Source organism: Equus quagga, chromosome 21 (genome assembly GCF_021613505.1).
Source record: "Equus quagga isolate Etosha38 chromosome 21, UCLA_HA_Equagga_1.0, whole genome shotgun sequence".
NCBI lineage: Eukaryota > Metazoa > Chordata > Mammalia > Perissodactyla > Equidae > Equus > Equus quagga.
Window position 1 is genome coordinate 32,802,091 of NC_060287.1, and position 24,420 is coordinate 32,826,510.

General features: G+C 38.6%; 1 protein-coding gene across 7 annotated transcripts in view; it reads left to right on the plus strand.

Moving 5' to 3' along the window:
- LOC124231314 (E3 ubiquitin-protein ligase TTC3-like) overlaps positions 1 to 24,420 on the plus strand; it is a 122,420-nt gene that overhangs the window by 74,165 nt on the left and 23,835 nt on the right. For 6 of the 7 annotated variants that reach the window (XM_046648035.1, XM_046648039.1, XM_046648033.1 and 3 more), the window contains 5 exons: positions 6,870 to 6,943; positions 8,217 to 8,381; positions 12,686 to 13,742; positions 14,665 to 14,730; positions 19,051 to 19,200. In XM_046648035.1, the coding sequence (XP_046503991.1) occupies positions 6,870 to 6,943; positions 8,217 to 8,381; positions 12,686 to 13,742; positions 14,665 to 14,730; positions 19,051 to 19,200 (1,512 nt within the window). The remainder of the gene's footprint in view (positions 1 to 6,869; positions 6,944 to 8,216; positions 8,382 to 12,685; positions 13,743 to 14,664; positions 14,731 to 19,050; positions 19,201 to 24,420) is intronic. The other variant, XM_046648036.1, reaches the window with a different exon arrangement.

Below are 24,420 nucleotides of genomic sequence, written 5' to 3' on the forward strand. Positions count from 1 at the left end.
TTTTGGTCTTTGCTTGCTGATTTGTAGGAGTTCTTTGTGCATTCTGGTTTTGAGTTCTGTGTTATTTTTTTTTTAATTAAGGTTATGAAAGTTAACATCCTTGTGAAATTAACAGTTGTACATCATTATTAGTCATGTTGTAGGTACACCACTTCACCCCTAGTGCCCTCCCCCCACTCCCCTTTCCCCTGGCAACCACCGGTCAGTTCTCTTTGTCCATATGTTAACTACCACCTATGAGTGGAGTCATGCAGAGTTCGTCGTTCTCTGTCTGGCTTATTTCACTCAACATAATACCCTCAAGGTCTGTCCATGTTGTTGTGAATGGGACGACTTTGTCCTTTTTTATGGCTGAGTAGTATTCCATTGTGTATATATATATATATATATATATACACCACATCTTCTTTATCCAATCATCAGTTGCTGGGCACTTAGGTTCGTTCCATGACTTGGCTATTGTGAATAATGCTGCGATGAACATAGGGGTGCATGGAACTTTTGGAATTGCTGATTTCAGGTTCTTAGGATAGATACCCAGTAGTGGGATGGCTGGGTCATAAGGTATTTCTATTCTTAACTTTTTGAGGAGTCTCCATACTGTTTTCCATAGTGGCTGTACCAGTTTGCATTCCCACCAACAGTGTATGAGGGTTCCCTTTTCTCCACAGCCTCTCCAACATTTGTCACTCTTGGTTTTGGATATTTTTGCCATTCTAACAGGTGTAAGGTATCTTAGTGTAGTTTTGATTTGCATTTCCCTGATGATTAGTGATGATGAGCATCTTTTCATGTGTCTGTTGGCCATCCATATATCTTCTTTGGAGAAATGTCTGTTCATGTCCCCTCCCCGTTTTATATTTGGGTTGTTTTGATTTTTTTATTGTTGAGTTGTGTGAGTTCTTTGTATATTATGGAGATTAACCCTTTGTCGGATAAATAACTTGTGAATATTTTTTCCCAATTAGTGGGCTCTTTTTCTCTTTCAATCCTGTTTTCCCTTGCCTTGAAGAAGCTCTTTAGTTTGATGAAGTCCCATTTGTTTATTCTTTCTATTGTTTCCCTCATTTGAGGGGTTATGGTGTCCAAAAAGATCTTTTGAAGCTGATGTCAAAGAGTGTGCTGCCGATATTCTCTTCTAGAAGACTTATTGTTTCAGGCCTAATCTTTAGGTCTTTGATCCATTTTGAGTTTATTTTGGTGTGTGGTGAAAAAGAATGGTCAATTTTCAATCTTTTGCATGTGGCTGTCCAGTTTTCCCAGGACCATTTGTTGAAGAGACTTTCTTTTCTCCATTGTAGCCCCTCTGCTCCTTTGTCGAAGATTAGCTGTCCATAGATGTGTGGTTTTATCTCTGGGCTTTCAATTCTGTTCCATTGATCTGTGCACCTGTTTTTGTACCAGTACCATGCTGTTTTGATTACTGTAGCTTTGTAGTATGTTTTGAAGTCAGGGATTGTGATGCCTCCAGCTTTGTTCTTCTTTCTCAGGATTGCTTTAGCAATTCGGGGTCTTTTGTTGCCCCATATGAATTTTAGGATTCTTTGTTCAATTTCTGTAAAGAATGACATTGGAATTCTGATTGGGATAGCGTTGAATCTGTAGATTGCTTTGGGTAGTATGGACATTTTAACTATGTTTATTCTTCCAATCCATGTGCATGGAATGTCTTTCCATCTCTTTATGTCGTCGTCAATTTCTTTCCAGAAGGTCTTGTAGTTTTCATTGTATAGATCTTTCACTTCCTTGGTTAAATTTATCCCAAGGTATTTTATTCTTTTTGTTGCGATCGTGAATGGGATTGAGTTCTTGAGATCTTTTTCTATTAGTTCATTGTTAGCATATAGAAATGCTACTGATTTATGTATGTTGATTTTATACCCTGCAACTTTGCTGTAGTTGTTGATTGTTTCTAATAGTTTTTCTATGGATTCTTTGGGCCTTTCTATGTATAAGATCGTGTCGTCTGCAAACAGCCAGAGTTTTACTTCTTCGTTGCCTATTTGGATTCCTTTTATTTCTTTTTCCTGCCAAATTGCTCTGGCCAAAACCTCCAGTACTATGTTGAATAAGAGTGATGAAAGTGGGCACCCTTGTCTTGTTCCTGTTCTGAGAGGGATGGGTTTCAGTTTTTGTCCGTTGAGTATGATGTTGGCTGTGGGTTTGTCATATATGGCCTTTATTATGTTGAGGTACTTTCCTTCTATACCTATTTTATTGACGGTTTTTATCATAAATGGATGTTGGATCTTGTTGAATGCTTTCTCTGCATCTATTGAGATGATCATCTGGTTTTTGTTTCTCGTTTTGTTAATGTAGTGAATCACGTTGATTGACTTGTGGATGTTGAACCATCCCTGTGTCCCTGGTATAAATCCCACTTGGTCATGGTGTATAATCTTTTTGATATATTGCTGTATTCGGTTTGCCAAAATTTTGTTGAGGATTTTTGCATCTATGTTCATCAGTGACATTGGCCTGTAGTTTTCCTTCTTTGTGTTGTCCTTGTCAGGTTTGGGGATCAGGGTGATGTTGGCTTCATAGAATGTGTTAGGGAGTGCTCCATCTTCCTGTATTTTCTGGAACAGTTTGAGAAGGATAGGTATTAAATCTTCTTTGAATGTTTGGTGGAATTCTCCAGAGAAGCCGTCTGGTCCTGAGCTCTTATTTTTGGGGAGGATTTTGATTACTCTTTCAGTTTCTTTACTTGTGATTGGTCTATTCAGATTCTCTATTTCTTCCTGATGCAGTTTGGGTAGGTTGTATGAGTCTAGGAATTTACCCATTTCTTCTAGGTTGTTCACTTTGTTGGCATATAGTTTTTCATAGTATTCTCTTATGATCCTTTGTATTTCTTCGGTATCTGTTGTGATTTATCCTCTCTCGTTTCTAATTTTATTTATTTGAGACTTCTTTTTTTTGTAGTGAGTCTGGCTAAGGGTTTGTCGATTTTGTTAATTTTTTTGAAGAACCAACTCTTTGTTTCATTGATCCTTTCTACTGTCTTTTTTGTTTCAGTATCATTTATTTCTGCTCTAATTTTTATTATTTCCCTCCTTCTACTGATTTTGGGCTTTGTTTGTTCTTCTTTTTCTAATTCCGTTAGCTGTTGTTTGAGGTTGTTTATGTAAGATTTTTCTTGCTTATTGAGGTGAGCCTGTATTGCAGTGAATTTCCCTCTTAGGACTGCCTTTGCTGCGTCCCAAATCATTTGGTACGGTGTGTTTTCATTTTCATTTGTCTCAAGATAATGTTTGATTTCTTCTTAATTTCTTTAATAATCCATTGTTTGTTCAGTAGCATGTTGTTTAGTCTCCACATTTTTGGCTCTTTCCTAGCTTTATTCTTGTAGTTGATTTCTAGTTTCGTAGCATTATGATCAGAAAAGATGCTTGGTATTATTTCAACCCTCTTGAACTTATTGATGCTTGCTGTTTCCCCAGATATGGTCTACCTTGAGAATGTTCCATGCGCGCTTGAGAAGACTGTGTAACCTGCTGTTTTTGGATGAAATGTCCTATATATATCTGTTAGGTCCATATGATCTAATTTTTCATTTAATTCTATAATTTCCTTGTTGATTTTCTGTCTGGATGATCTGTCCATTGGTGTTAATGGGGTCTTGAGGTCCCCTACTATTATTGTATTGCTGTTGATGTCTCCTTTTAGTTTTGTTAATAGTTTCTTTATGAATTTTGGTGCTCCTGTGTTAGGTGCGTATATATTTATAAGTGTTATGTCATCTTGGTGGAGTGTCCCTTTTAGCATTATATCCTGCCCCTCTTTGTCTTTCTTTATCTGTTTTGCTTTGAAGTCTACTTTGTCTGATATAAGTATGGCAACACCTGCTTTCTTTTGTTCATTATTGGCTTGGAGTATTGTCTTCCATCCCTTCACTTTGAGTTTGTGTTTGTCTTTGGGGCTGAGGTGTGTTTCCTGGAGGCGGCATATTGTTGGATCTTTTTCTTTGATCCATCCTGCCAGTCTGTGCCTTTTGATTGGAGAGTTCAATCCATTCACGTTTAGAGTGATTATTGAAACGTGGGGGCCTACTTTTGCCATTTTATCATTTGTTTTCCGGTTCTTTTGCATTTTGTCCTGATGGAGAGCTGTTACTTTGTGTTATTGTCCTTCTGCTTATCTCTTTTGTTCTGGATTTTGTAACCCCTTTCCTTTTTCTGGCTTTTCTGGAATGAGTTTCTTCCTGAGCATTTCTTGAAGAGGAGGTTTTGTGGCGATGAACTCGCTTAACTTTTGTTTATCTGGGAAAGTTTTTATTTCTCCATCGTATTTGAAGGATATTTTCGCTGGGTAGAGTATTCGTGGCTGCACCTTTTTGTCCTTCAGAGTTTTGAATATTTCATTCCAGTCTCTTTTAGCCTGTAAGGTCTCTCCTGAGAAATCTGCTGATAGCCTTTTGGGGTTTCCTTTGTAAGTTATTTTCTTCTGCCTGGCTGCCCTTAGTATTTTCTCTTTGTTGTGGACTTTTGCCAGTTTCACTACTATATGCCTTGGGGTTGGTCTTCTTGCGTTGATAAAGTTTGGAGATCTATTGGCTTCTGTCACATGAAGTTCCATCTCTCTTCCCAAGTTTGGAAAGTTCTCAGCTATTATTTCTTTGAACAGGCCTTCTGCCCCCTTCTCCTTCTCTTCTCCCTCTGGTATACCTATAATCCTTATGTTGCATCTCCTAATTGAGTCGGATAATTCTTGGAGAGTTTCTTCATTTCTTTTTAGTCTTAGTTCTCTCTCCTCCTCTGTCTGCAGCATTTCTATATTCCTCTCCTCCAAATTGCTAATTCTGTCCTCCATATTATCAACCCTACTGTTCAGAGAGTCCAGATTTTTCTTAATCTCCTCCATTGTGTTCTTCATCTCCACTATTTCTAATTGGTTCTTCTTTATAGTGTCAAGCTCTTTTGTGACATAGCTCCTGAACTCATTGAGTTGTCTATCTGAATTCTCTTTTAACTCATTGAGTTTTGAAATCATCATCATTTAGGTTATAGATTTCTTTGTCTTTGAGATTGTTTTCTGGGTGCTTGTCATTTTCCTTCTGTTCTGGAGATTTAATATATTTTTTCATACTGCTTGATGGCGTGGATTTGTGCCTCCGCATAGAGATAGAGTTTAGTCACTGCTTCCACTTGTTGTGACTGGTGTGGGGGGGGTCCAGCTGTTTAGACTGCACCAACCAGGAACCCTGTCAGCTGTTACTGTCTGGACCTGGACCCCTCCTTGTAGTCACAGTGGTCCTGTGGGGTCCCTCATCGGTTGTGGGGGCAATCGCAAGGGGACCTCAGGCTGCTGGTGCCTACTGTTGCAGCCCACTTAGACGCCCTCCTTCCTTGTGGTCTGCAGCAGTGTCGTGGGCTTTCCCAGCAGCAAAGAGCAGGATCACCTATAATTGCCGCTTTGTCCCTAACAGAGCCCACAAGATCACAGTTGTCCACTATAAGTCCCAGCAGAGCTATGGGTATCTTCTGCAGTCTGTCATTAGCTCATCTAGCTGTGCTACTTTTGCCTCAGGGCCTTTCCGCCTTGCGATTGCCAGTCGGGACCTCTCCACTAGTGCTGTGCAGAGGCTTCCGCTGAGGCTGCTGTAGGAACCTGGAGTTTCCCCTTGGGCTACATAGCCATTTCACCGGAGCTCCACTCTGCCCCACTTCACTCTCACAGGATCTCTGGGAGCCCCTTGCCTTGCCTGGGACATGGCCAGAGTCCGTGGGCCTGGCAGTGGCTTGTAAGCTGCTGCCTTGTGGGGAATTCTGCTCTAGGGCGCTTCCTGGTGTTCCGAATGCTGGGTGGGGCCTCCCTGCTAATGGCAAGCAGAGGCTTTCCCTGCCGGAGAGGTGCGGGACCCCAGAGCCTCCCCCTGGGCCGCACAGCCGGGTGCTGGACCTCCAACCGTGTCCCCAAGCAAGTCCACAGAAAGTCCAGATGCCCCCTGCACCAACCTGTGTGCTGGAGACCGTGGGCCCAGCAGTAGCTTGTGGTCTGGTTCCGTGCCGGGGAATCCGCCTGCCAGGAGCTTCCCTTTGTTCTGGATTCTGGGAAGGGCCTCCCTGCTAATGGCGAGCGGAGGCCTTCCCTGCTGGTGGGTGCGGGACCCTGGGGATTCCCCCTGGGCTTAGGTGTAATCACGGGGTGCTTGAGTAGGGCTGTTGTCACCAGTTTCCACCGTTGCTCCACTGGTGAGTGCACACTCCCGCCCTTGGTGTGTGGCGATGTTATGGGGGAGTCTGCTAGAAGAGAGCCTCCTGCAGGAACTGGGCTGTCCGGGGGTTGGGAGTCGGGGGTTGGAGAGTTTTCACCTATTTCCACCTCCTCCCGGGGGGAAGTCCTTCCACCTTCTGATGTATAGTAGTACGAGACTCTTAGGCGTCTTGAGATGCTATCTGGATATCTTTAGGTTGGCTCCCACCTGGCCAGCTGAGAAGCTCCGCTGCTCCCAAAGGTGGCTTTTTTCCTCTCTGGCCAGAGTTACTGCCTCTTCTGCTTTCGTCGGGACTGTCCCTTGTTGTGGGGGTTCTTTTTATCCAGTTTTCAGTTTTCAATCCAGGGTGATTCTTCCTAAAATTGTTGTAACCTGGTTCTGTTTGTGGGAGGAGGCAAGTTCAATGTCTGCTCACAGCACCATCTTGACCCCTCTGAGTCTGACATTTAAATTTTTTTGGAGCCTTGGAAGTGTTAATTTGGGCCCATTCATGGCTGTTGGAACTTTTACTACTGTATGTTTCTGTTCATAAGAAAATTTAGGTAAGTCTTATATGTTGGCAATTTGCGTGCATATTTATGAAAGCATTCATCAGTTTTAATGGTAATTTTAAGGTAGAAAATCCTTGTCATTTTTCTTTCTTTTAAACTAGCCAATGTTAGTTGGGTCTGGAACAACTTCAGTAACACCAAATAATGAGACCATTACTTCAGGTGAAGACCATAAGTAAGTGCAATTTTAAAATTTTTACTTCATTTTAGCTCGTGTTTTAACTTAGTAGGTGGGGTTAATTTAATGTACTTTAAACTTGTGTTTTTTTTCCTGTAACCTGTCTAAAGATGTGCATCTATTATGACAGCCTGACGTGACCCATCTTGGTTGAATTTATAGCATGGCTTGTGGACATTGAGAATTCATACAAACTGCATTAATGTCACAGGGCTGATGACATTCATTTGCAAAGTTTGAGAACCTACTATGTGCAAGATACTGTGGGAAAATCCTAGCAAATGTGTTTTAAAATGTTCAATGAAGAGAGTGTCCTGTTGATACTTACTAGCATATTTGCTATAATAGGAGAGAGGAGGATGTTTGGAAGCTATGTATGATGTTACGTTTTAACCTTAGATGTTAGTGATTTTCAGTGGCATCTGGTTTGTTGAAACTGAGTTTTCAGACAACAAATAGAAGAAGAAATAAAACTAATGAGTAGCAGTGACCTTTTTGTATCATACTCCTTTATGGACCAAAAACGCATGAAATGTTTGGGTTTTTTTCACTCACATTTTTTAAAGGAGTTGTAGTAACAGTTGTTTTGCACAGTCATTTTCATGAATTGTTTAAATGGAGGAATTAAGTTAAAATCATAATAGCTTGTACTTAGCTAACACTCATGTACCAGGCACTATTCTGAGAGCTTTACATATATAAACTGATTTAATCCACTCTTCCATCCTAGAAGGTAAGTAGTGTTTTATGTCTATTTTACAGATGAGGAAATTCACGCACAGTATCGTTGAGTGAGGTGCCCAAGAAGACAAAGCTCATAAATAACCGAGCCTGAATTTAAACCCAGCAATCTGGTTTTAGAGCCCACACTCAAACTACTGCATCTTTTTAGAGTGCTAGAATCTTAAACTCTTTTTTTTAAAATCTTTTTATTAAGTTCATTTTACCAGTCGCAATCGCAGTTTAAGTTTGTAGCAGTTACAATAAAATCTTTCATTTTTCTCTTTAACGAGTTAACAATTAAAGCAACATTGATTTTTTTAAAACCAAGAATTTTAAAAAATTTTCTTTTGGTAGCAAGAGTGCTTACTCAGTAGTCAGCTATATATGTTTCTTGACTATAATTGTAGAAGGATAATTTTTCTGCATTAAATTCTCTGGTAGTGTTTTTTGCATCATAAAGCTGAGTACTATCTTGATGTTTATTTCAATTTAAATATTATTATGGGTCACTTAAAAGTTTGTTATTCACAAAATTTTTTTTTATCAGCAGACGCAGTTCAAATTCAGCAGGCCCATTTGTAGTGCCTGACCATCTTCGGCAAGATGTGGAAGAATTTGAAGCCCTTTATGAACAGCACAGTAATGAATATGTTGTCCGTAACAAGAAGCTGTGGGACATTAACCCCAAACAGAAGTGTTCAACTCTGTATGAGTAAGTAGTGCAACATTCCCACAACTGTTATTTTACATGGAGGCTCCGGTTAAAGACCTTAAGTTGTTTAATTTGTGTGCTTTGTTAAAGGAATCATTTATTGGCTCACAGCTCTGAGGAAAAAAAGTATTTTTATAGCTTTTGTAGAATATTACATAAAGTTAATTGAGGATTTTTAATTATTAAATTTAGAATCCTAGTGATGATTAGTTTTATCAGTTTGAGCTGCTGGTGTAGATACTTTCTACTTTCAAAACTGTTCTGATAGGACTGATGAGGTTTCCAGGCATAATCTTTTTATCATGAATTCCAAGGTGTACATTTGACAAGGGGTAGTGTGATTATTTGATCTCGTTGTTGTTTTGTTGATGGATGTAGTTGTTTGACATCTCACAAATCCAGTAACAAGTAATGTAGCTTGGTGACGTATTACCCTTTTATTGGGGCAAGGATCCCAGGACCCTGTTATTCCTTCTGCTGAGATGATAGTTGTTCAGCTGGAATCATGGTACAGAAACAGAACCTTGTATCTCTGTATTGTACTGGAGACTTGACTTCCTGACATTGGTCTAATAAAAGAGAAACAGAATTTTCTTTTTAAGTAACTTTGAGTGTGAGTTATTTTTGGATTGAAAATGTGAATATGAAATGAACAAGTCAAGTGTGAGTGGAGTGGATAAAATAATGGAGTAAGAGCTCAGGAAAATCTAGGAAGCAGTTGCCATTTTGAGTTTGGCATTAATAAGTAGTGCATTGATGCCTTTTTTAAGAAAAGAAATTGAGGGCTAAGATCTGCAATAGAAAATGAATTTGAAAGTTCACTCTTCTGGAAAAGCTGTCGCTTGTCCATAATTTGGTCATTTCTTATATTTTCCTCAGTTGCGTCTTTCCTGTTCAGTCTAGTTATATGCTCTTGGGTCCCACTTTTTTGGATTTTTCTTTTGAGTTGAAAAATGGAGCAAATTATATTTCCAGAGAACTCCTGGATGGCAGCATGGAAACAGCTGTAAAACTACACTAATGTTTCTTAAAATATTCTAGACTTTGCTTCAAGCATCCAAAACTGAAGCTAAACTGTGGTTTTCAGGAGCTTGCTTAATAAGGAATTTATGACCATTATAAGTGGGAAGAAATTAAACAGCTTTATGAGAAAAAAAGTAGGCTGATTTGTTTGTATTTGAGATAGAATTTATGTCTTCTGATAGGAGGAAGTCAAGAAGTTACAGGAAGTTATACCTCAAAGCATAATTCTTCCTTTGAATTTTCAAAAATAAATGTGATTACTTAAGAGTGATTAAGAATGATCTCTTATTGGCCAATGGATGAAAAAAAGGAAAATGAAACTAAACTTTTATATATGAAAAGAGTGTAGAGTGGAAAAAATGTTAGACAAGGAGTCAAGAATACTCGGATAACTGATATTAGTTAACTTTTTCTTGACTTAAGTATTTTTCTTTAAAGTCGGGGATTGGACTGATTTATTTTCAATGACCCCATTCTAGTTCTAGCATTTTATGATTGAGATAGTTGAGCAAATTAAATTTCAATAGATAGTATTCTGCATTTGGTTTTTCCTAGTACCTCTTTAGTGGTGTTAATTAGTCAGCCAAGATTTTTTAACCCCTTAAGGTTAAGCACTGTGGAAGATTGCAGAAATGATCCTGTGCAGCTTACAAATAGCAGGAGAGCTAAACTAATCATTAGTCAGATCACAGTGTATGCAAATAAAAATTATTTTGTGAAATAAGAATCATGAACATGTAGAAAACCGTGATTTTCAAAGGGGCACAGCCAGAATACTGGGGTGGGAAAGCTTCCTGAAATGTTTTCCCATCCCTGTCCCTTGTCCCTGTGCTGACAGTTACATGCACTGGCTCTATGAAAGTCCATGAGGACCATTTAAGACACTAATGGTCATCATCCAGTTTTGAAGATATATATACACATATAAACATGGACATATGTACATAACAACTATTAATGTAATAGTTGGTATAATTAGCTTTATTATTATTTTTTTACTCCTGTCAAGCACAGCGTGCCCAGTCTTTGGTTCTGAAGGCAGGAACACTGTGTCTATTAGAGTCAGACTTTGAAAAGCAGCAGACGATGAGAGAGGAGATGAATTTTCCAACTTGGCGGAAGTTGAAGTGATCGTGTCAGCCTTGTCATCTCAGTTGTATCTAGCATCTTTTATTAGAGCTTTAGCCTCTTTCATGTCTGCTAAACAGCCACACCAGCGCTAGTGTTCAGTGTGTTGGTGAATGGATTCTAACCCCTATAAAACACTGGATTATGAAGGAATCATATTTGTGCTATCTTGGACCCAATGCTCATCTTACGGAGACGACTTTTCAAGGCTAGAAAAGTGTATAAATAAAGTTAACGTTCATTTTCTGTTGCATTTCAAATAACAGTAACTATGAAAACTTTATTCATAATATGGTTATAATACTATTTCTCTTTGGGTAGGGACCCGTATTGAATTAAGTTTTGTTCTGCTTGAATGTATGAAAAATTCATTGCTTCTTAGCCAGTGGAAAAATTGTGGAGGCTCTATTTCTTTGAAAAAAATTTTTTTCTGATTATAAAAGTAATATAAGTTAGTTTGGAAATTTTTAAAAAAGAACAGTTTAAAGGAAAAAGTAAAAATTATGAATAATTCTGTCACCCTTATGTAACCAGTTAACTTCTAGTTTCAGTTTAGTTTCAGACTTTTAAATGTGTATCTGTAAAACATACATTTTAAAATTTGTAAACTGATTTAACTCTACACTTAGCTTTGTCATTTGCCTTTTTGACCTAAACATGCATGGTGAGCATTTTCCCAGATCCTTAACTGTTCTTCAGGAACACAGCTTTTGTTGGTTGCTTGGTGATTGTCACCAGATCTGCATCAGCATTTATGTTGCTAGCTGTGGAAAGGCTTGTTGAGCTCCTGAGAGTGGGTTCCTTTCGTGATGGCTCTGTTCTTTAGTTACACCATTTTGGATTTAAATATTTTAATCCAGATCGAAAAGCTTTATTTTCAGTGATTCTCTTTAGTTATTCATCATGGAGAGCAAAAAGTAAATACATATAGACCGTTCATGAATTATTTTACTGTTGCTTAATGGCAGCTAAACACCAACTAGAAAGGTCTCTCTTCGGACAGATGGTGGGGCCAACGTATTTGTACCAGTCAGCTGAAATCCTCAACAAGGATGACTGTTCCTGAGACTACAGGGATTTATTTCTTTTAACCTCTTCTGCTTTTAGAGATTTCTCATTAAAAATCAAGTTTAATGGGAATCTTAAAGCAAAGACATATTTAACCTGTTATCTTGCAAAACGACATGTATGTAGGGGAGTTTCAATTGTAGAGATTATTCTAAGGAGAAATTCATCAAAAAATGTTTTAAGAGAAGTTGTTTCGTGACTTTGAAGTATTTAGAGCAGCAGTGCTGACAAAGAGAAGTGGTATTTGGTCTTTATGCTTTGGAGTATCAGTTGCCTTGAATAGAGGTTAATCATTTGCAAAAATTGTCCTATGCATTTGTCTGCAGCAGCATCTGCACATAAAGTAGTTTTATTTTTCTTTTTTTAAAGATTTTATTTTATTTTTTTAATTTTTATTTTCCTTCTTCTCCCCAAAGCCCCCCAGTACGTAGTTGTATATTTCAGTTGTAGGTCCTTCTATTTGTGACATGTGGGATGCTGCCTCATCATGACTTGATGAGTGATGCTAGGTCCACACCCAGGATCTGAACCAGTGAAACCCTGGGTGGCCAAAGCAGAGTGCGCAAACTTAACCACTCAGCCCCGGGGCTGACCCCAAAGTGGTTTTCCTTTTTGTTGTTGTGAGGAAGATTGGCCCTGAGCTAATATCTGTGCCAGTCTTCCTCTATTTTGTATGTGGGACACTGCCACAGCATGGCTTGGTGAGTGGTGCGTAGGTCTGTGCCCAGGACCTGAACCTGGGAACCCCAGGCCACCAGAATGGAACATGTGAACCCAACCACTATGCCACTGGGCTGGGCTCTGTAAAATAACTTTTTAATCCCCTTTTGTTTTTTCCTAAAAAAATGTTTTAAAGGATTCTTGTCTGAGAGGTAGCAAAGTTTAGTTCATGGTATCATTGATTGCAGTTAGCCTTTCTCAGATTTAATATGAGTATAGTATGTTTCTTGGAGAGATGTTGAGATCAGCTAGAAGTGAAATAATATTTTGCTTTGGGAGAATTTTTTTGGAAATACTCTTTTCAAATGAACATGTACAAGTACTTCCTTTTATAATAACTTATATAACTGTAAATTTTTTCCAAGTTACTTCTCTCAGCTGTTGGAGGAACATGGTCCCTTGGACATGAGTAACAAGATGTTCTCTGAAGAATATGAGTTCTTCCCAGAAGAAACTCGACAGATACTAGAAAAAGCCGGAGGTTTGAAATCTTTTCTCCTGGGATGTCCTCGTTTTGTTGTGATTGACAACTGTATTGCATTGAAGAAAGTTGCATTACGGCTCAAGAAAAAGAGAAAGAAGAAAAACATCAAGACAAAAGTGGAAGAAATTTCAAAAACAGGAGAGTATTTACGAGTTAAACTACCACTGAATGCAACCACTAGGGAATTTAAACCAGATGTAAAGTCCAAACCAGTGTCTGATTTATCTTCAGCACCAGCTTCTGAGGATCTACAGCCCAAACCTGTATCTGGTGATTCTCCCAAACCAGCCTGTGAAGCCAAGGAGCTGAAACCAGTATCCGATAATTCTTCCAGATCAGTTTCTGAGTATGAGAAGCCCAGAGGGGTCTCTGCTAATTCTGCCAAACCAGTCTCTGAGGATGCAAGTCCTGAGCAAGTCTCCTCTGATCCTCCCAAGCCAGTTCCTGAGGATGTGAAACCAACCTACTGGACTCAACCCCATTTGATCACAGGATACTGTACATATCTTCCCTTTCGGGGATTTGACGTTATGCAGATACCGCCAACATATATAAACGTGTTACCAAGTTTGCCCCAGTACACTAACATTTACACACCTCTGGCCAACATTTCTTCTGAATTTCAGCTGCAAAGATCAATACCAGTGGTGCCATCTTTTGCAGACAGACCAGATAAAAGTGCTGCTGGACATTTTGAGGGTCATCATTTGAATGCTGAGAATGCCCCTGGTAACCAGGTTGCCCCTGAAACACAGATCTTTCAAGACTCTGTGGAAATACTGGTAAAGTCACAGTGCGACAAGGATGGAGCTGATACAGCCCAAAGTGAGTCTACCAGAAATGATGGTCACTGTGGAGATTCTGCCAAGTGGGAAACAGATCCAGAAAGTACTGATGAAGTGACACATATTCCACATACACAAATGGTTGCCATACAGGTAAGACTTAAATAGAAAAAAGTCTTTCTAATACTTAATACTGAATACTTAAATACTTAATACTGAATGCTTAATTTTCCTTTTCGTTTTTCATTACCATTATATTTCCTAAAATTTTTTAAATGATTGACTTTATGAACCCTATGTAGGATGTGACAAGTAATCTTGTCAGAATTTTTGTGTCTAGTAAATAATACTCTGCTGCCTACCCAAGTTTTCCACCAATTGAGAAATAAGATAGAGAAATCAGTAGATGGAGCCAAAACATCCCCTTAGTAATTAATAAAGGCACGGTAGGAATATGTGGCTATTTCTGTCCAAAGTGTGTGTCCTAACAGTGAAGCCCATGGCACACCAGCCTACCTACGCGCACACAGCAGTGCTGGGCCAGCTTGGGGTGCCTGCCCCAGAAGACTTACTGCATGGAGCAGGAAGGGAGAAGGAGCTTTCTGCACAGGCAGCTCCCAGAGAGAAAAAAGAGGAGTCTGGGCTACAGCATGCCCAGTGTCTCCTCCCAAAACAGGGGAGGAGTGAGGGGGTTAAAAGAGACAACTGGAGGGAGAGAAACGAGATGTGAATGGAAGTTCTTAACAAGTTGAGAATGAATTTAGGTTCCTCTATAGTTGACTTCCTAGGGCGTGAATTCACTAAGCCCTTATTGGATCATCCCTACTCATTGTCTTCTAGAAAGCTTTGAAAAAATGTTGAGTAATGAACCAAAATCATTTTCATTTTTACTAATTCTGAATGATAGCGCTTTCCTAATACAAATATGTGTAGAAAGCATAGAACATTATCTAAATGGCAAAAAAAATTTTTTTTTTTTAAATTTGAGCGTGTTTTAAAATGTTATTGCATAATGGCTTTATTTTACTAGAGCAAATGAGATAGATTGAATTTAAGTATTTGTTTTCCCCCAAAGGTGTCTTGGAATGTAACACATCAAGAAGTCAATACTGAGCCCTATGATCCTTTTGAGGCACAACAGGTGAGTCAAAATTGTATCAGACTGTTTAAAGGTTTAATTTTCGTTAATGTAACTAAATGGGAATGATGAGTTAAAACTATTTTTGAGCCAGCTATTCCATACAAACATTATCGTGGAATAAGCTGTAGAATATAACAGAAAAGTTATTGTTTTGTTTTTATTGTTGAAATTTGGGAAGGGGAGGCAAAGAAAAGGTAAGTTTTTTTCTAGCTTATTTATTTCAAAGTATAATAGCCTTATTGTTTAATAATATTGTATAATGAGCCTGTATTAATTTATAAATAAGAGCTTATTCACATGAAAAATACAGAAAGTATTATAAAGACCATCACTTTAAGAATGATTCAATTAGAAAATCTGTTAACATAATTTAGTGTGTTAATATATCTTAAGAGAAAACTTAGTCAGTCAACTCCATAGTTGTTGAAAAGGTATTGGATGAAATTCAAGTCCTTTTCTTGACTAAAACTTACAATAGAATGGGATTTGATGAATACTTTTCAACACGCTAGTATCTTTTTCTCTTAAGCCAAAAGGCATCATCTCGCCTAAAGTTGAAACATCATCATTAGTATTTATCATCCTTGAGATATCAGCTGACAAAATAAAATAGAAAGAAATTAGATTGTAGAGGAGGAGATGTAAGTATTACTATTTATAGAGGCTAAGACTGTGTACCTGGAAAATCTGAAAGGATCGACTGAAAAATCCAATACCAGAATGTAAGAGAATTCAGAAAGGCGACTGGATAAAATTTCTTTCCATATACAAACAACAGCTTGTTGCAAAGTATATTAGAAGAATTCCCTTTTCAATAGCAACAAAAAGATAAAATAAAGAGATTAGTTCTCCCTAAAGCTTTTAATTTAACACAATCCAAGTACAAACATGAACAGAGTGTATTAGTTATCTGTTGCTACATAACAAATTACCTTAAAACCTAATGACTTAAAACAACAATAAACATTTATTATCTCACAATTTCTGTGAGTCAGCAATTGAGGAGTGGTTTAGCTAGAGGGTCCTGAATGTCGCTTGTTAGTTGCAGTCAAGTTGTTGACCATGACTCAGTCATCTGCAGGAGTAACTCGGGCTGGAGGGTCTGCTTCAAAGATGGCTCACTCACGTGGCTGGCAAGCTGGTGCTGGCTGTTGACAGGAGGCTTCAGTTCCTTGCCTCTGGACCTCCATGTAGGGCTGCCTCAGTGTCCTCCTGGGGCCTGGCTTTCCCTGGAGCGGGTGATCAAAGGCAGAAGTAGCAATGGCTTTCATGACCTACTTTAGGAAGTCACACTCTGTCACTTCTTCTGTATTTTCTTGGTCACACAGACCAACCCTGATACATTGTAGGGGAGGATTATACAAGGATGTGAATACCAAGTAGTGAGGATCTTGGAGACCACCTTGGTGGCTGACTGTTGTGGGAAAAATTGATTCTAAATGTCATATGGAAAAATAAGCATCAAAGATGCCTATGGAAAAGAAACTTTAAGAATGTGAGTTGTGCAACCAGATATCAAGGCATCAATCTATATAGTGCATAAATAGACCATTAGGATAAGAGTCCAATAGCACAAAAGAATATAGGAATTTAAGGTATAACAAAAATAACTATTGTTGAGCAACGAGTAGATTATTAAATACATGGTGTTAGGAGAAATGGACTGCCGTCTAGAAAAAATTAATTTGGGTCTCTACCTCATTTCCATATACCAAAATAAATTCCAAGTGGATCAAAGATTTAAATATAAAAAATGCACCCATAAAAGTAGGAAAAAAAGGGAGATTTTTTCCCCCTAAGATTAATAAACAACATGACAAAAGCCATGACATGACAAAACATGTATACACATATGTATAGTGTGTAAATATGTATATGAAGAAATGTGCATATACATGATGTCAAAACAAATGTCAAACTAGGAAAATGACTTGCAGCATAGGAGAGAGAATTAATTTCCTTGCTTAACATATAAAGTTTGTATAAATCCATAAGGAAAAATTAATAACCTGACACAAAAGTGGGAATGCATGCAAATAGACAATCCACAATAAAAGAAATAAAGATGATTTCTAAACATATAGAAAGATGCCCAGTGTATAATTTACACATTATTGAAAGAATTTAAACATGTAAATTTCTGGGGAAGGCAATTTGGAATTTATTTGCACTCGTATTTGTGTGCAGAGACGAGTGAACAAGGCTATTTGTATATTTGTTTCATCTGTATTTGTGTCAGCAAAAAGTTGATTACAGCCTTAATATCCATCAGTATTGGACTAGTTAAATTATGGTACATCCATATAAGGAAATATTACTCTGTGATTTAAAAACGAAGCAGTTCTGTCATTACCGATATGGAATGATTTACAAGATCAGATGTGTAATTAAGTAGGAAAAAGTAAAGTTGGAACTTTGTGTTGGTACTATTGGTACAAATAACTTTATAGTTTTGGCCAATTATAAAAATAATATAGAGTCTTTAAATTTTTTTAATAAACAAAACTGAAAATTATGAAAGAGAAATTGAAAATTAGCTATGTTCACGTCACCCATGTTAGTATTTTGATATGCAGCCTTCCAGGCCTTATTTTAACTTTTATGTGTAAGTAAGCTTTATGAAGATGGGATCATACCATATATGTTGTATTTGAAATTTTCGGTCTTAATATATAATGGACCTTTTTCCATCTCAGATTTTTACCTTCATTTTTAATGCATACTTGGTATTCCATCGTATGAATGTATGATAATTTGACCAGTTTCTTATCATTGAACATTTAGATCATATCAGCTTTTCACGCTTACAAACAGTGAACATTTTTGCCTTTGTGAGTATATACCAAGTAGAGTGACTGGTACTGAGTTCTTATACCATACTTACCTTTAAACCTTACCATACTCACCTTTGCTGTTTAATGAGTCAGGTTTTTTGAGCTTTAAATAAATATTTTCATCAGTGTTGGAAAAATTCACAAACACTTTGTTAAATTATCTCTTAGTATCAAGACCTTGATCTTAGCACAACTGATTGCTGGCTTCTCAGCCAGTGAGACTTGCAATTAAGCCCAGCACTGCTGCTTTCTTCTGGGACTTAGGAGTTGCCTAATTTTTCTAAACCTTGGTTTTCTGATCTATAAAAGGTGAAAATATATTTCTTATGGAATTGTAGTGAAGGTTAAATGTAATAACACAGATGACAACTTCTTGCCTGTCTGTGTTGGTGATTTGGGGCATATAAACTAATTCATAACATCAGGTTGCTGTTCATTGTGATCCTTTTACTGAATTGAAAATGAAAAGAGAAGTAACTAAGATCTTAAACCATAAAGTCTTACTTGTAGTAAGGTTGACGATTTAATTTATTATTTAAACACGGACTCTATTCGTAGTGCTAAACTTTGAGTCAAGACAGATAAAAACTGGTACACTCCAGGGCACCTGGGATGTATGGTCACCCTGGCCATGATTCACAGTTCTCTAAGTGATAATTCACAGAATTTCAAAACCTTGATGCCCTGCTTTTTTACACTTGGAAGATGCTAAGGTGCTGGGAAAGGTGCAGGAGATGGGAAAGATGGACCAGGTTTGTGCCACTGGGATAGATTCCCAAAGCCTGGCTGCCAAGGTCCCTGGTATCTGTAGAGCAGTTACCCGCAGCTAGAGGAGTTGCCAGCTCACACAGATGCTCCTTTTGGACATGAATGTGTGATGCTGACAGTCTTATCTTATGAAAGGGTTTTAAAAATACTTATATAATTGATGTTTATTGTTGCCAACATTTCATGTTACGGTATTATTTTTGCTTTTTTTTAAGCTGTTCCAAGCGATAGTTTGAAAACGATTCATTGATAATATTTTAACTTGTCTTTTTGAAATAATCAGCAGCTATCCATTTGAAATGCTTAAAAGTAGAGCCAAAGTTAATATGCTCTGTTCCTGTCTAAAATATGCATAATATGTACAGCTTTATAAACCTAATACATAGTTCTTAATGTTAATTGTGGAGAATGACATTCACATCAAGCTGTTAATGTAATACTGAACCTTTCTAAAACAAATATTCAAAACTAACTATAGTACAGATTGAAAAGTTTCATTATGAATTCCAGTAATATGAATAATTGTATTTAAAAAAAGAGCTGGCCATGCTAAACAGTGTTTAGGGGTTTTTAATTTTTGAATTATTGTGACATTTTCCTTGTAAATTTTCATCTGCCTTTTATTCTCCTTTGTTTATTTTAAGAGACAATTCAGAACAAGGTCAGAAATAGGCATTTTAAACTACTATTAATAGATAACTTTATAATTTACTTTTAGGGGGACATTTCACAGATTGAAAAGGAGTACCAAGTTTTACAAGAGCAGCTTAAGGAAGCGTTTGAAAATTATGAGCAGAGAAAGCTCAACAGCTCAGAAGAGACCAGGGACCTGGAAGAAAAGTTGAAAAGGAACGTAGAAGAAAACAAGGTAATCCTGTCTGAAGCCTCATAATGAGGAGGATTGTGCTTGTGCCGGTCAGTTAGCTGAGCTGCATTGTTGGCTGAACAGGATTCTTTCTCAGTATTGCCTGTTGCACGTTTCTCTGGCGTATTAAAGGGACAGTGTTTTTTGCAGTTTTAGAATCTCTACAAGTTGCCTTATAAGAAAATGGCTGTAAATCTGGGTTTTCATTTACCTATAATTCAGTTTGCTTGATTAACTAAAATTATTTTCTGATGACTAAGTCCTGAGTTAGAGTGTTGCTTATATTGAGGGGCAGTGTAGCATTAGTTGGTTGGAGTGTGAGCACTGAGTCAGACTGACTAGATTCACATCCAGCCTTGGTTCCACCTAGTTCTCATCTTGGGCAAATTACTTAACTCCTCTGTGCTTTAGTTTCTTATTTGGAAAATTTGGGTAATAAAAGCTCCCATTTGGTGGCGTTAGATTAATACTTGTAAAGTGCTTAAGACTGCCTAGTGTATAGTAAGGGCCCTGTAAGGATTGCCTGCCACTGTTATTACTGTGGTTACTATCATCATCTTCATCTTACTCCTAAGGAAGTGCAAGAATTACACATAGAGCTTAGGCATCCCAAAACTGTAAAGTCACCCAGAGTATCTTGTTTGAGTCTCCTTATCTAGAATTCTGTTAGCTAAGATCAGTCATCAGTTACATTAACTGCTCTTGGAATAATACTAATTAGTGGCAAGGCCAGATTGAATTAGTGGGAAAACAGAATTATAGATGCGAGGGAGTCATGGTGTATTTCTTTTTAAAAGTTAAGTTCTTGTGTACAGAAGTAACAAAGGGCTATTAGTCCATTTAAGAAAGGAAGGATTTATTCCAGAAGTCTGGATCAATAGCTGGGGTAACATATTAAATAGAAGAAAATTAGCTTAGTGGGACCTTAATCAAGAAATTCATGTATTGAGATTTAAGTATACCCAGAAGGAAAAGGTCATTTTAGAAAGGTAGCCATTATAACATTCCTTGTGACATGTTTTTACCTGGGATGGGACTGAGGAGAGTTGCCTGGTTGAATGAGGTCTTCCTGATGGGAGAGGAAAAAACAAACAAAAGTAAAACCCTACACACAACCCCCCAACTGGGAAAAAATATTTGTCAATCGTATATCCGACAAGGGGTTAATTCCATAATATGTAAAGAACTCACGCAACTCAACAAAAAAATCCAACAACTCGATAAAAAAATGGACAGGGGATATGAACAGACATTTCTCCAAAGAAGATATACAGATGGCTAATAGGCACATGGAAAGATGCTCATCATCACTGATCATCAGGGAAATGCAAATCAAAACTACACTAAGGTATCACCTTACACCCATTAGAGTGGCGAAAATAATCAAAACAAAAAATAAGTGTTGGAGAGGTTGTGGAGAAAAAGGAACCCTCATACACTGCTGGTGGGATTGCAAACTGGTGCAGCCACTATGGGAAATAGTACAGAGATTTCTCAAAAAATTAAAAATAGAAATACCATATGACCCAGCCATTTTACTACTGGATATCTATCCAGAGAGCTTGAAATCAGCAATTCAAAGAGACCCTTTTGCCCCTATGTTCAGTGCAGCATTATTCACAATAGCTAAGACGTGGAAGCAACCTAAGTGCCCATCCACTGATGACTGGATAAAGAAGATATGGTGTGTGTATGCACGTACGCGCGCGCACACGTGCGTGTACACACACACACACACACACACACAATGGAATACTACTCAGCCATAAAAAAGGATAAAATCGTCCCATTCACAACAACATCGATGGACCTCGAGGGTATTATGTTAAGTGAAATAAGCCAGATAGAGAAAGACAATCTCTGTATGACTCCACTCATATCTGGAAGATAAACACATGGGCAAAGAGAACAGATTAGTGGTTACCAAGGGTAAAGGTGGTAGGGGGTGGGCACAAAGGGTGAAGTGGTGCACCCACAACATGACTGACAAATAATAATGTACAACTGAAATTTCGCAAGGTTGTAAACTATCATAACCTCAATAAATAAAATAAAACAAAACTCTGCACAGTGACTCATAGAACACTAATGGGAATAAGCTACTTGGGGGGCCTAAGTTTTATAAACTTCGTATTGCCTCAGGGAAATTCAGTTTTAATAAATCCATATGAGAATGCCTGTGGCCACCTGATTAAGTAATGAGGGCTGATTTGGGGACACAGGCACTTAAGGTAGCATCTGGTGAGTGAGGTTTATGTCTTTCTGGCAGAGGCTTGTCCAGCTTTATGAACTGGTCTGACTGGGTCCTGTAGTATTTGTGCAGTTCATCAGGCTTCTTTCTTTATACACTTGATCAAGAAATTTACAGTGACTCAAGCACCCAGGGAGGAGGGCTAGAGGACGCAGCGCCTCTGACCGGTGGGCTGAGGCTCTTGCTTTTTACCTTCGCTAAGGCTCTGGGTCTGGTTCAGGTGGTTGTCCTCAAGTCCGTATTTTGAAAGAGCCATTATTAGTCCCCCAAATTACAGGCCTGTTAGGTTGTTAGACCTCCCATGTCAAATGTGTACCCATTTCCTATTCAGGATAAGTTGCTCATCTGAGTTCCTTAGGTTGTCCACACAAGAGGAGATGAGATTTAGCTGTGGCTATTTCTTTACTAATCATGATTATGCTCGTAATTGGCTGGGGAAATCTTTTATAAACATAAGAAGTTTGTGGCTCTTATTGATTGTTCTCTTGGCCTTGGACTCTCTAGATCACTGAGGTTATCAGCTAGTGTTAAAGTTACCTGATACCACATTTAGTTGTATTAGGTGTGACACCCCTTCCCCCTTATAGAGAAGAGAGAGGCAAACAACTGCAAACCATGCTTACGAACTCGATCAGTGGAATCAGACAGCCTCGGTGGCACTCCAGCACCACCACTTAATAGCTTTGTGACCTTAGACAGTTTACTCAACCTCTTCAACTCTCAGCTTCCTCATTAATAAAATAACCTCTACTTCCTAGGTTTGTGAGGACTCACGGGCAGTAGGAAAAGAGTGGGGGGTGGCCAGAGATGATAAATCTAGTGAAGGAAGAATTATCCCACCTAAAATGCCAGTCCTGCCCCTGTTGAGAAACATCAGTTGTTTATAAAGTGGTTGAAGTGTGCTTAGCACATACACAGCATCAGTAAAAATCCGAGCCAGCCATTGTACATAGCTGATGGGGTTTTATTATCAGGAGCTAGGAATGGCCCTAATAGATAGTTAGGCCAGTTATCTGTTCTCTGCCAGAGAAAAATAGCTATTCTAAAGCCAGAGTCTCCTGTTGTTTGTAACATAGCTCTAACCGCAACTGGCAGGTTATAACTGGTTGCAGTATTGCTCAGGGGCGTATGTTCTTTTCTGTTTTATTAAGATAAAATTCACATTATAGAAAATTCACCATTTTAACCATTATGAAGTATACAATTCAGTGGTTTTCAGTATAGTCACAATGTTGTGTAACCATCACCACTGTCTAGTTCCAGAACCATTTTTCATCACCCAAAAAGAAACCCTGTACCTGTTAAGTAGTCACTCCCCATCTTAGGACATAGGATCTTAAGGTACTTTAATGAGATTTTCCTATAGTTGATGGGAATTTAGTTGATGTTGGCTCTTAAAAACACAGAATAATTATGGCCCAGAATAACTTATGGAGTAGAATTTTGGAACGTTGTACTGTTTCTGCATTAGAACAGAATCTTGGGCCCTGCCTGCCAAAACTTCTCAGCCCACATCTGTGTAGAGGTGGGGTTTTCCTATTCAGTCATGGTCCTTGCCAAATTCAGTCTTTTTTTAAATCTAACGTTTATAGAGCTCATATTACATATGTACCATACTCAAATGGAAATTTTTACGTATATTAATTTATTTAATCTCAAAACAATCCTAGTATACTAGTGTTACCGTATAGTACACTGGTATTATCTCCATTTTACTGATAAGGAAATGGAGGCAAGAGCAGCTAATGCAACTCGCTGAAAGCCACACCAGTGCTAAGTGGCAGAACAGTGAGTGAGTGTCAGGCTCCAGGTCCCTCACTGTTGTCCCCCCTTGAGAGAATCTCAGTTCCACAACCAGCTAGAAAACATCTCAGCACTTCGCTAGCAGTGTAGGTGTATCAGTTAATTGCTCCCATAATAATGCTGAGTAACAGTCACCCACAAAACCTCAGTGATATGTACCAATAAACACTAAGTGTGTGAGTCTGTGGGTTAGCTGATCCCGTTGGGCTTGGCTGGACTGTTTCACCTTTGGGTCTGCTAGGGCTCTGCTGTTCTTGGCGGTGCTTGCTCACATATCTGGGGCGTCTTTCTATGGATTGATCTAGAATGGCCTCAGCTGGGATGGGGCAATGAGCTCTGCTCCACATGAAGTCTTTCATCTTTCAATAAGTGCAAGGGCAAGCGAGGACAGTCAGACAAGCACTTTTCAAGCCTCTGCTGACATCAAGTCTGCTAATATCCCATTACGCAAAGCAAGTCACTTAGCCAGCCCGAATTCCAGGGGCGGGGGAGAGAGACTGCCTCTTTAGTGAAAGGGACTGCAGGGTCCTATGACAAAGGGTATACATATAGAGAGGGTGCAGGACGGGCCTAGGAATGCTATCCCTGTGCCACAGTATGTTAGTACCAATAATTAACTAACAGTAATTACCAAGAGCTTGAAACCCTTCTGTGCTTGGGCCTCCCTTGTCTCTGGCCTCTCCCTTACCAGTTCTCTGCATTGTCCTCTACACTTAATGGGTAGCATTGGTCATATGATTTATCACTTCGGGACCTTTTCCCAGCACTGTCCTTCCTACAGCAGGTGGCCTTCTTCCTCCCCAAGCCTGGCTCGCTCCTCTTCATCCTTTGGGTCCAGCTCAGGCATTTAGGTCTGTGATCCATTTTGAGTTAATTTCTGTGTGTGGTGTAGTAATTATCTTTTATGCATATTTCCCCCACCAAACTGTGATCTCCCTGAGAGTAAGGACTGTTTGCTAGTGATCTTTGCATCTCAGTGTACAAGACCAGGATCTCTGCCAATGTTATCCATCAGTGTGTCCTTGGGCCCCTGAAGAACTGGGTTTAATGAATTGTATCTTCATATTCTGTGTCAGCCTACATCAGAGGGCATCAGGCATGCACATTCTCTGAGGATTGTTGCTTTCTTTATTGCTGGTACGTAGTTGAGGATATTACCTGTTCTCTCA